The following is a 12,302-nucleotide window of genomic DNA, read 5'->3' as shown; positions in this document are numbered from 1 at the left end:
GCAAAGCAGCCACAAAGTAAATGAAAACATTCTGCATAGATATTCATTTTTTGCATGTCCGCTTATTTTAGGTGTATGTTTACATGTCTCTACTCATTCCATACATCAAGATATTCACATCCAGTCTTTTCTAGTAGGTAAAGAAACTTCCTGACTATAAACATGCCAAGTTTCAAAGGTCTCAGAGCTTGTGTGATTGATCTGCACTAATTTATATGCCTTAACTCCAATACGGAAAGGCTATATTTTAGTCCTTTTTTGGTTTTGGGGTGTATAACAATATCTGTTAATTTAAACAATCTTAGCAGTAAAATATTTTTAGCCAAGAATCCATTTCATATATGGGAGACCTTAGAGATGAGGAAAAACATTGTTGGATTTAGTTCTACCTCCGGTAGGGGTATCTAAAAAAATTGGGGCCATTGTCACTAGCCTATTGCCCCATGCATTTCTATGGAGTATTTTTTGAGTGCTGTGGCTGTCTCCACATTAGAAAGTCTCTGGCTAAGCTCTTCTGAATGTCGCCCATAGACCACGGGGAGGCAGCAATGTGCCCTTGCAGACAGAGCTGTGCTTGCCAGAGCCACGCGCAAAGTATTCTGGTACATGGATGTCATGACGGCAAGTTCAAAACAGAAAACGTCAATTCTAGTCGACCACGGCCACCGTGCTTCTATCAGTGCATTTCTAGAAACCCTGTTAGTTTCGGATGCGCCAAACAGTGTTTTTACAGAACAGCACCACCGTGGGTTTCCACTGAAAGACATTTGCACCACAATAGTAGGTAGTGTCTGGTTCAGGAAGGTTTTGAGAAAAAATGCTGGCTGAAAAAGTTAGCTGTAATGTTAGCTTGTAATGTTATGTCAGCTTGGCTTTTAGCTTGCCTTCTAACGTTATCTTAAATCGTTACATTGATGATAATAAAGTATTTACTCTATGTCCCCCGTATCATCTGTTGGTTTATTTGTTAGATGGTTACAGTACGTTAACATTGCAGGTATAAATGTGTAGTTGTAGTTGTCACGTCTGTTAGGGTAGCCAAGTAACGCGTAACTCACGTGTTAGAAACCTAGCGTTAGCAGACATTAACGGATGCTAACTGTTAGTGCTGGCAGGGTATGTAACCAAAAAGGAGAGCTTGATAAGTACATTTTCCAGATCATCTGTTAAACTGCCAGTTGGTCTTATGATTTAGCATTGTCTAACATTGGCAATTTGGCCTTATGGTAACATTATAAGACAGCGATGAGCAGTGGGAACAAAGCCATAGAACTTCAGATGCAAATGCGTCAGAATACTGAAGATCTCCAAAACTTCATGAGAGAACTTAACAGCTGGGAAGCTGACATAAAGAAGAAGGACGTACAACTCCGTACAGGGAACGAGGGAGACAGCTCAGTATGACTGGATTTTTTGTTTGTTTTTTAAATAGCCATTATCCATTAGCGTTTTATCTAAAGACGCGCGTTGTTGTATCTATTTTTGTTTTTGGCAGAAAAATATACCACCAGTGAGAAACAAAGATTTCAAAAAGAAGAAGCGTAAAACAAAAAGCAAACTGTCAGACAAGGATGCTCTCAACGAAGACAAGAAATCAAGTCGGATCAAGTCATATGACTATCAGGCCTGGGAGAAATTTGATGTGGTAATATGTTAATATGATCATAAAAATAAGTGTAATGCCATCTGCCCCTTTTTCTGACAATGTTCTCTTTTTGCGGTTAGTCATGTTTGAGACTTACTCCAGTTCTTGCTATTTTTGACAGGACAAAGCTCTGGATTCGGTAGACAAGGAAGAGAGTCAAGAGGAGTCTAACGAGTCGGATTCTGAGGACGGTGCTGTTAAGGTTGACCAAGAGGCAGCTCTGGCTGAGAAGGAAAAAGTTTGTGACCTCAAAAAGTTTTGTGTTTGTCAATGTTTGAATTTCTTTTTGGTAAAAATATTTTGGGGGATTCATGATATTTTGGGATGTACAGTTTATCTATGCACCTGACACCATGTGTTTGTGTAGTAGTACAGTATATATAATTTGTGTCTGCGAGGTTAAAACTCTTATGTTGCTCTCCAGGGAAACCAGCTTTTTAAGCAAGGAAAGTATGATGACGCTCTGGAGTGCTATACCAGAGGCATGGATGCTGATCCACATAACCCCATCCTCCCTACCAACAGGGCTGCTTGCTTCCTCAGACTCAAAAAGTATGGAATCTACTTTATGCTTGGTTGATGTATGATACTATAGCTATTTATCATAGTGAAACATAAAATAATATGCTTAATTATTTTCACAGATATGCTGTTGCTGAGTCAGACTGCAATTTGTCTATTGCTCTGGACAGTAAATACGTCAAAGCTTATGCTCGAAGAGGAGCTGCACGTTTTGCCTTGGGGAATTATCGCTCTGCCTTTGAAGGTGCATGGACATTAAGTCTGATCAATAGATGAACTGATAAAAGAACCAGCCTCTTGGATGGTGTTAGAGGATAAAGTGTGTCCGGTTTTTAACACTTCTGTAAAGCTTTTACGTACTTTTGGTACTTTTGCCAGTTTCCAGTTATGTATGCTATTGCACTAAAATTGATTTATTTGTTGACTGTTGCAAGATTACGAGACTGTTCTCAAGCTGGAACCTGGCAACCTGGAGGCTCAGAATGAGCTGAAAAAAGTCAAAGAGGTACAACTTTGCACTGCACTGTGAATATGAAAGGAATGAATATGTGCTGTGTGCTAAGCATGAGCTAATCTCTTACCACGTCTAAGGCCTTGGCTAAAGTGGGACCCTCAGACAAAGGAGAGCAAGGAAAAGTGAGAGAGACTGTGATCGACCCTGCCCTGCAGAAAAAGCTTGAGGAGCAACAAAAAAGACAGGAGGCAGTATTGCACAAGGACCGGGTAGGCCTTTTCCACCACGTGTACAATTCACAAAGGAGAAATGCCCTAATGTATGAAGTCTGGCATCTTGTATGACTATGAAAGATGACAACAGCCTGTTCTAACGGTGTGACTTCTTCAGGGCAATGCTTACTTCAAAGAGGGGAAATATGAAGCTGCCGTAGAATGCTACACACAGGGCATGGAGGTAGATACCACCAACGTTCTCCTTCCAGCCAACCGGGCGATGGCTTACCTGAAACTGGAGAGGTACGAAACCCTTTGAAACTGCCAGTTGTTGTTCAATGGCTGTAGAGGCAATTGCCTCAACTTGTAGAGGTAATTACCTCTACACACCTTCCTGTGGGATACTTATGGAAAAGTGACTAGAAATTTGAGTCAGTGTTTCCCATACATTTACTTATTTGTGGGGGCCCACCACAATATCAACATTGACCACCACACAATGATTTTCCAGGTTGTACTAAATTGTGCTTAAATCTGGTTAGCATCATAACCACACTGTGCTAATTTGTTAAAAACTGTATTCAAGTTAATTCTGCAAACCAACCACCACAAATGGAATTCAATTCTGTGGGAAACACTGTTTGAGTAGATATTTATTATTCTTATTATTTTCAGTTGTCTTGCTATAGTTTAATGTCATTCAGTATGGATTGATTGAATCCTGACCTCATGCTTTCTTGACCTTTTCTTTTTCCAGATATGCAGAAGCAGAGGATGACTGTAGTATAGCCATAGCTTTGGATGGTACCTACTCTAAAGCCTTTGCCAGACGGGGAACAGCTAGAGCTGCTCTGGGAAAGCTGCAAGAAGCCAAAGCAGGTGTATAGATGGCACAAAAGCTGGCATAAAATCTTATCTCTCCACAAGTCTTTCAAATAGCTATCATTTTTCTTAACATCCTGGTTCCATAGTACATAATCACTGATATTAACTTGGAGCATCCTCCAACCTGTTGAAAGAAATATGTGTTGTCTTCATGCAGTCAGACATGGTCATGGATGTCTGTGATGTTTAAGGTGCATTTATGTTTTGCTTCAGTAAAGTAGCAGATTATTTACTCAGAGAAATGTTTTGTCTTGTATAGACTTTGAAAAAGTGCTGAAGTTGGAGCCTGGAAACAAGCTAGCTGTAAATGAACTCGACAAGATTAAAATGGTAAATTCACAAATGACTTACTAGTATAACCCCACTGACATTACTTTTATTTTGACATTTAGAATCACATGTCCTGTAAATAAATGTTTATTTAAATAATAAATGTTTATTTTCGAGCCTCACTCAGAACAGTTAGTCATAAGTCAAAATTTCCTCTCATTTTGCCAAGGACATTAATGCGGGCCGAACGTCAGAGAAAGTCGGAGAGCACAGTCAGAGAAGAGTAATCCAGCCAATAAGCAAGCCACCTCACTTGCGCTCAACTGTAAGTCACATTTTCACTCTCTAATGCTTCTTTAAAAGTTTGAGTGTTTTTTGAGTGCCCTTCACGACATCATTATGTTCTGTTTCTACCTATGTTTTTACAGAGGCCACTAAGAAGGGTGGAAATTGAGGAGATCAAAGGAGATATTGCCCCTTCAGACAAGTCCCTTAGCACGGCAGGTGGATCTGTCTCCCTTGAAACCCGGGTCCCATCACCACTGGCAGTTCAGGCTGAGAGTAAGGCTAAAGGTGAAGGGTCATCACTAGGATCATCCCCCTCTGCCAAAATACAGAAGATCGAGGAGCTGCCGGACCCAGTCTCACAATCTCCAGCCAAGTAAGATTCTGTTACAATCAAACAATTGGGATTAACCATTAGGTTATCCCTAGCTATTTATGTGTCCATTGTGTTATGTAAGGTTCTGTGATCTGTAAAGACTGTGAGTCCAGTGTTTCCCATACATTGACTTATTTGTGGCGGCCCATCACAATATCAACATTGACCACCACACAATGATTTTCCAGTTTGTACTAAATTGTGCTTAAATCTGGTTAGCATCATAACCACGCGGTGCTAATTTGTTTAAAACTGTTGTATTCAAGTTAATTCTGCAAACCAACCACCACAAATGGAATTCAATTCTGGGGGAGACACTGGAGTCACAAATCCGTTCAAATTCAGCAGAGGGTTTTCACACATAGGAGTGAAATAAACACCTTTGCCACAATTTCTCATCTTTTGTGGTACTCCGGTGAACCAGAGTGTTTGCTGGGTTGTCGAGTGGTTTGCTTTGCTTATCACCACCTTTTTTTACTTTCTCAAGAGTTTGTCAAGGATTTCAAGTGAGGAGAACAAACATTGCCAACAGAAACCTTCATTGAAAGGTTCACCCTTGTCCCATCAGCCATTAGGTAGCCTACCATAAAATTTGTTTCAGGCCTTCAATGGTGTCTACTGTGACTGAGGATTTAATATGTTTAATAACAAATAAAGTTCCATAAATGTAAATAGTCTAATATGTTCATGTGCATAAACATCTGTACAGTAATTTCCTGTGTATTAGCCGCATTGTGTATAAGCCGCAGGACCGTGTTTTATACAAGTCAAAAGAAACAAAACCATATTAATACCATATTAACTGCCCCCGTGTATTAACCTCATAGCTGAAGAAATTTAGCAAAATCAATGTATAAGCCGCGGCTAATAGTTGGGAAATTACGATATACAAGGCAACAGTGTCATTGTCGTAAATAGGACAGACAGACAGAGCAGCTCAGGCCAGTTTAAGGTCACTTGCAGTTCAATTCAGTGAGCTAAGCAGCCATACATCACAAACAACCTGAGAGAGGTGGAGTTGTGGACTCCATTGAATAACCAGTGTGTGCAATACGTTCAATGCTTTGTACGTGGAAGGGTGGGTATTTTAACAGATTATGTATTGTGCCACCATGTGCTTTTGAAGGTAACACCTCACCTGTGCTATGTCAGGGGAGAAATCGCCACCCTACAGATTTATTTTAAGAAATGTCAACACAGCCTTTTGAACACTTGCTCAACTGGCCACTGAAACCTGCTACTAAAGACACTATGAAACTCAGGAAAAGGGATTTGCTCACCTCGTAATGTAGGAACTTGCACGCTGATACTTGCACTGTTCTAAATGTTCATGTTGAAAGGACATATAACGCTATGACGTAAATTGATGATTGATCAATAAACTTGGATGGATGCTAAATAGATCATTAATATTCTCTTTAAAACCATGTTTCACTGTTTCACTCTGCGTCAGGGAACCTGAGGGTGACCGTTCAAAAGCCTCAGGGAGTAAGCGGGTAGAGAGGCTCCCAGACGCCTCAGAGCAGGCCACCTCCTCAAGCCACCAGGAGTCTGATGTCCCACCAAGCCCGCCAGGCAACAGTTTCCAGTTAGAAGCCGACTTGAGGAAGATCGGGGAAAGGCCTGAAATGATTTACAGATATTTAAAGGTGTGTGCTGCTGCTGCTGCTAACACCTTATCTGCTTATGCAAGAGAGCAAATGTACTTTTCTCTGGGCTTTATGTTGAACAAACACAATATTTAATCACTGATCTGCCTTTGTTGGCTAATCGCCTGCTTTACTGATGAGTGCAGTAACTGATTTTAATCATCAAAATATTTTTGTCCTGTGAACTGCTCATTGCAATACAAATATGTTCAAATTGTCATTAGGATAGCCTCACATTGGGCAAAACATTTCTACAAACAGGAGAACGCGAAGCATTGTTTTCACGTTTATCTCTCACGTTTCGTTTTAGCAAATTCAACCAGAGGCTTACACCAGAATTTTTCAGAACTCCCTAGAACCTGAAATTTTGAATCAGATTTTGAGGATTCTCCAGAATTACTACATCAAGTAAGTATGATTGGTGTGTGAGTCTGACTTATTTTCTGCCGCCTGAAATGCTTCACAGCAGGTATGCTTTATAGATACAGTAACTGCTGAACTGTCCTCCTCTGTTCAGGAATGAAAAGCCTACACTCATCCTGGACATCCTCAAGAACCTGGCTAGCGTGAGGCGATTCGACATGGCAGTCATGTTCATGTCATCTGCAGAGAAGAAAGGTATAAACTATCAGTTATCTGTCTTGAGCAAGGAAAAGGTCATGGATGTATGTTTGTCTTGGATCAATATTCTGGCTCTGCCCAAATGTGGCTATTGCCTGATTCAAACACACATCACGGTGTTAGCGTTCCAAGTTGTTGATAATTTTGTACGCTTTGACACAAAATGAAGACAGGAGCCAGTGATCCAAAAGAACAATACAATTGTATTATCTTTGCAAAGAGAGAGAATGAGACAAAACAATGGTTCGTACCCAAACTCTGACATGTTCTGCAGGCAAGCTTCTTTTATGTCATACAATCAGGGTGTGACAGTTAACATATGGCCTAAAACATGACATAGCTTGACCCTCAGGTCAGACAACGCATTCCGAAATTGTGACATGAGCTTCGCTCCGTTCCTCTGTGGTTGATTTTAAACTTTCACTTGGGCGACTCAGCATATCTGGATATTATGCATGTCTGGATTTTAGCAAAAGAGGAACTATAAACAGAACACAAGGTTCATGTTCGCAGACTAAGACACAATAATATACAAAACATAAGATTTATAACTAGATGTACCGCATAGCGGTACAAAATATGACCGCCGCTCAGTCCTGTACATCCATTCCGCGAAAATAAATCACACTTCAATTTGTCTCCATCTTTTACTCCATCCCCCACTCTTGAAACTTTTGTGTATGCTTGTTTGGCATGCCTGAGTGTGTGTGTGCGGCTGCACAGAAAGTAGCCTACTTGTGCTGAAAAGGTGAATAGATTGTAGAATAGCCAAAGAAGATGTAGCATTGTTATAAAACCTTTAAAATCTCTAAACAATCACAAGTAGGGCAGGTCATCACAGTTCATCCATTGCAACTGGATTGATGAAAGGTCACTTACACCTGTAGGCTACATTGTATTTGGGAAAAGCAAAAGGTATCAGCATAATGTTTATTTATTTATTTATTTTTTATGTATTTATAAACAAAAACATCTCTGTCAGTTCCATGCCGTTTTTACCAGCTATCAAAAACAAAGGTCATTTTTGGATGAATGGATTTTTTGTGAATATTTCTTCTTCTACATAAGATTTTAGTCATCTTACACCAATACTTTATTGTCAATGCACAAATTAAGTAACAGTAGTCTGAAACGTTATTGTTAATGCACAAATTAAGTAACAGTAGTCTGAAACGAAATGCTGTTTTACATCTAACCAGTGGTGCAAATAACTGACATGTCCAAATGGGCCTTGATGAAATGCGTAAGCTAGACTGTTCATACACATTTTAACGGGCCAAAGTTGAAGAGCTTTTGTCCGTTATTGTTATTTGCAAATATAGGCTGATTCATGTTCCCTTGCATTGTGTAACTGAGGTCCATGGCTAGTCTGGCTTTCATCAGACCAAGCTCAATCTTTTAACAAATCAAAAAATAAATAGCGGGCAGATCAGGCTGGGTTCACCCAGCCTAGTCCATAGGCACCCGATATTGTTTAATTTTCAGATTGAGATATACACGCTCTGGCTATTCTAAATGCAAAAATGCATTAGGGAGTTATGACAAAACTGTAACTAACAAACTAGATCCTAATAGAAAGCGGTTAGCTTCCCTAAGCTACAGGTAGGATTATAAGGTAGGCCTATTTACAACATAAATTGTCAATAGGCTATGCTGGCGACACAAATAAAATCTCCTTTGGAAACCAATGGCTTACGACTTACAGTATCAAGCGGACTTAAACTGCCATATCGTGGCGAAAAGTTGTAATAACATTCACGCAGTTCCATGAGTCAAGGAAAGCGCGAATGAAGTAGCCACTTCTAAATGGGACCCACTACACAGTAGCTTAAGGTGTGTTGCTAAAGCAGCCATAATGAAATGAAGGTGTCATTGTTTGGATACTTCACACACACGTGCTTTTTAATTTCACAGACTACAACTACCAAGCTGGAATCAAAGCACATCGATTCCCCTCTCACACCCTGCACGCACTTAAAAACAAAATAAACAGGCATCTCAGTCTCAACGCATGTATAGGCAAAACTGTATCAGACCGATTGTAACGTTGGTAAATCTTCCATTGCACAGAATGATTTTGTAGCAGCGTGCAATAAATGACAGTCGAAAGATACAAACAGTGCTGCTATCAATTTGCTTGGTATAACCGCATTTATAGTTTTCTACAAATGCAATCAATCAAATGGGCCTCCATCACTCAACCAACGCTTAACGGTAACATTACCTAGGTCCTTATTGATATTACAAGATTAACGTACCTGCAGTAAAAACAAATAAACGATAAACATCCTCACTTCATCCTCACTTACACTTCATGTGAACATCGTCCTGTCCTTATTAGATGTTCGCTGCGGTAAATTACAGTCCTTGTAGGAACGTCTCACTGCAACGATGCGCCATCTAGTGGACAAACGACTACTTATCGCCAATACTGAAAATGCAGCCATGATGATGATGATGAATATTTTGGCTTTCTTTTGATCCTATTGAATTTGTAATTATGTATCGGCCGTTCTAATACCCGATAGTATGTGGGTGCCTGTGTGTGTGCATGTTTATATGTGTGCACCGCCATTTACAGGCCAATGAGTGTACAGTCACTAAATGTACACATAACCTAATTTTTTAGCCCCCCATGGATGAAATTCTACGAGAAACTTGGCATACCCCCAGACCCCAGAGAATGCCAGGTCAATCATACACATAAAATTTGGTGCAGTTCTGAACATCTTAACTGAAGATAGGGCGATTAAAGCAGAATAATATTGCATTTTTTCATTTTTGACCAAGGGGGGGGGGCAAATCACAAATGAGTGATTATGAGCCAGGTTGATGTGGGCCCTTGAGACCAACATACCATAAAAGATTCACAGAGAACTGTGTCTGCCCTACCCTCCTTTCGGGGGGTCCAGTCCAGCGGGGGGGCTGCAGATCAAAACGAAAAACGATGGTTCCATGCTATCCATGTGGGGTTACATGCCCACCAAGTTTTGTGTACCCCGGTCTTTCAGTGTCCCGGGAATCCTTGTTGGTGTACGTCACTAAATGTACACACAAATTATTTTATTGTAAGGCCCCCCATGAACGAAAGTACACAAAACTTGGCATGCATTCAGAGGGTGTCATAATGATCCTACACTTTTAATTTCGTGCAGGTTTGACCTTGTCAGAGATATTGAGATGAAAACACCTAATTTTTTGCTTTTTAATTTTTAACTAGGTTGCGCTATACATGAAATAAGTGGTAATGGGATGGGTTGACGTGCACCCTTAAGACCAACATACAAAAAAAATGTGGACCTCCTAGGCCCTACGGTTCTCGAGATATTCACAGAAAACTGTCTCCGGCCACCTACAGGCCAGTTGGTGTATAGTAACATAAATTAATTTATTGTGTGGCCCCCCATGAACGGAATTCCACAAAACTTTTCATGCATACAGAGGGTGTCATAATGATCCTACACTTCCAATTTCGTGCAGTTTTGACTATGTTAGGTCACAGATACCTTCAATTACACCACCTCATTTTTACTTTTTTGTGTTTAACTAGGTGGCGCTATACATGAAATGAGTGGTTATGGAATGGGTTGACATGGCCCCTTGAGATCAACATACAAAAAAAATGGTCCTCCTAAACCCTACGGTTTTAGAGATATTCACAGAAAACTGTGTCTGCCCTACCCTCCTTCGGGGGTCCAATTCAGCGGGGGGGCTACAGATCAAAACGAAAAACGATGGTTCCATGCTATCCATGTGGGGTTACATGTCCACCAAGTTTCGTGTAAAATTCCGGTCTTTCAGTGTCCCGGGAATCATTGACGGAAATTTGGGCATGCTAAAAAAAGAAAAAAAAAAAAAAAATTCTGACTAAACCTATATGACCCGGCTTAAAGTGCCGAGGTCATAACTAAACAGAGTCAAAATGACAGAACAGAAGATTCATATATGTGACAGTACATGTGAATTAAAACAGCATCATAGGGAAGCATGTGAACTAAAACAGCATCATAAGGATGCATATGAACTAAACTGAAAAACATATCACTTATAGGTGTTTTAAAACAGTGCAATAACTTTTCTTAATTATCATTATAAGCTAGCAGATATATAAAGAGTTTATATTTCTCCAACACAAGTGCATTGTGCCGTTGCCAAATGGCTTTCCTTTCATTGAGAGTACACTGGAACCTGCTTCCTGTTTCCAGTTTAGTTTGCCACCAACAAGCAGCTCACTGCATGCTGTACTTGTGATGTCTCTGTTGTACGATGCAGAAAAGCTTTTTGGTTTTGTGGGATATTTTATATCTCTGCTATACTGTTTATTTACTGTATTACTGTATATTTTAGGGATCCAGGAGCTCTTTGAGACTATACAGCAAGCTGGGCTTAAGGATGCGTCCGTCCAGGCCCTGCAGAAGAAGTATGGAGTATGACATCTGTGCTGAGAGGAGAACCAAGGCAGCAATCTAGAGCTGCCGGTGAATGAATATATCCTACCAGGTGGAGCTGAACTATGTTTCTGGGATATTACATTGTGGAATATAGCCCTGGAATTGACACTGACATTGTACAGACCCAGTCGGGCCAAAGGAGAAGGTGAATGAATGTCATATGTCACAAGTGTGATTGTGCTTTACAATGAATTAAATAGGTGAAGAAAGATGAGCTCTTGTGACTCGTTTTATCTGTGTAAAATGATGATAAGGTAATGTTGAGGTAATGTTGAGGTAATGCCATATTTGTCCAGGCTGCTCCATCCATATTATATTGATCAATTCTTTACATCACTTGTTTTACGGATTTATTTGTGTGTGTGTGTGTGTGTGTGTGTGTGAGTGAGAGTGAGAGAGAGAGAGCGAGAGAGAGAGATGCACAAGGATTTCTTTAAAAGGCAGATTTTCATTTGAAAAATGCTACATCATGTTGTCATAGCATGTTTTTGTTTATACAGTATGACTTGCGTTTTAGTTGCATCTTGAGATCAGAATTACAAATACCGGTAATGTTTAATTGTTTAGATATCCTTTATACAAAAGCACTTCATCTGATGTCAACCTACAGTAGAGGAAGCATTTTCACAATGAATCACAGCCGCACCAGTCAGGATCTGTTTGGAGGGGAAACATTATGGTAAAGCAAATTTTGCAAAATTATCCTAAGTTGCACCAACTAGTACTACTAGGCAGTAACATCTACATACAAACATGACTGTCATCTATGTCTGGTCACCGGTATTAGTAATATTTACTGCAACAGCAATACTTTAATAATTTGGTAATATAGGTAGCAATTTGCTTTATTATGGAGCTATATGTTGTCCATTATAGCCAGCTGTCTTACCTGTAACATCAAGTGTTTCATTTGCTCCTGCAAGCTCCCC

The 12,302-nt window shown here is 40.1% G+C and overlaps 1 protein-coding gene across 3 annotated transcripts; it reads left to right on the top strand.

Annotated features, from left to right (window-relative positions):
* Positions 1-613: 613 nt before the first annotated feature.
* rpap3 (RNA polymerase II associated protein 3) lies at positions 614-11,582 on the top strand. Of its 3 annotated transcripts, none has more exons than XM_048268718.1 (17): positions 614-784; positions 1,240-1,398; positions 1,496-1,645; positions 1,767-1,883; positions 2,070-2,197; positions 2,290-2,411; positions 2,602-2,672; positions 2,759-2,890; positions 3,012-3,139; positions 3,594-3,715; positions 3,981-4,051; positions 4,221-4,316; positions 4,420-4,652; positions 6,106-6,301; positions 6,612-6,709; positions 6,819-6,919; positions 11,270-11,582. In XM_048268718.1, the coding sequence occupies exons 2-17, from the start codon at positions 1,246-1,248 to the stop codon at positions 11,353-11,355; spliced, it is 2,004 nt and encodes a 667-aa protein (XP_048124675.1). In that variant the 5' UTR covers positions 614-784; positions 1,240-1,245; the 3' UTR covers positions 11,356-11,582. The 3 variants fall into 3 exon arrangements, with proteins under 3 accessions (XP_048124675.1, XP_048124674.1, XP_048124673.1); XM_048268717.1 differs by having other exon boundaries at positions 615-780; positions 1,244-1,398; XM_048268716.1 differs by having other exon boundaries at positions 615-780.
* The last annotated feature ends 720 nt before the right edge of the window (positions 11,583-12,302 follow it).

This window comes from Alosa alosa, chromosome 17, assembly GCF_017589495.1.
Source record: "Alosa alosa isolate M-15738 ecotype Scorff River chromosome 17, AALO_Geno_1.1, whole genome shotgun sequence".
NCBI classification, from domain to species: Eukaryota; Metazoa; Chordata; class Actinopteri; order Clupeiformes; family Clupeidae; genus Alosa; species Alosa alosa.
The sequence above is the reverse complement of the archived record's forward strand: the minus strand, read 5'-3'. Positions and strand labels throughout refer to the sequence as shown.

Bases quoted from the DNA above. Each gene is read 5' to 3' on its own strand.
- rpap3 (XM_048268716.1), top strand. From the start codon at position 616: ATGACGGCAAGTTCAAAACAGAAAACGTCAATTCTAGTCGACCACGGC. The intron at 1,399-1,495 runs GTATGACTGGAT...TGTTTTTGGCAG, and splicing joins GGAACGAGGGAGACAGCTCA to AAAAATATACCACCAGTGAG. The intron at 1,884-2,069 runs GTTTGTGACCTC...GTTGCTCTCCAG, and splicing joins CTCTGGCTGAGAAGGAAAAA to GGAAACCAGCTTTTTAAGCA.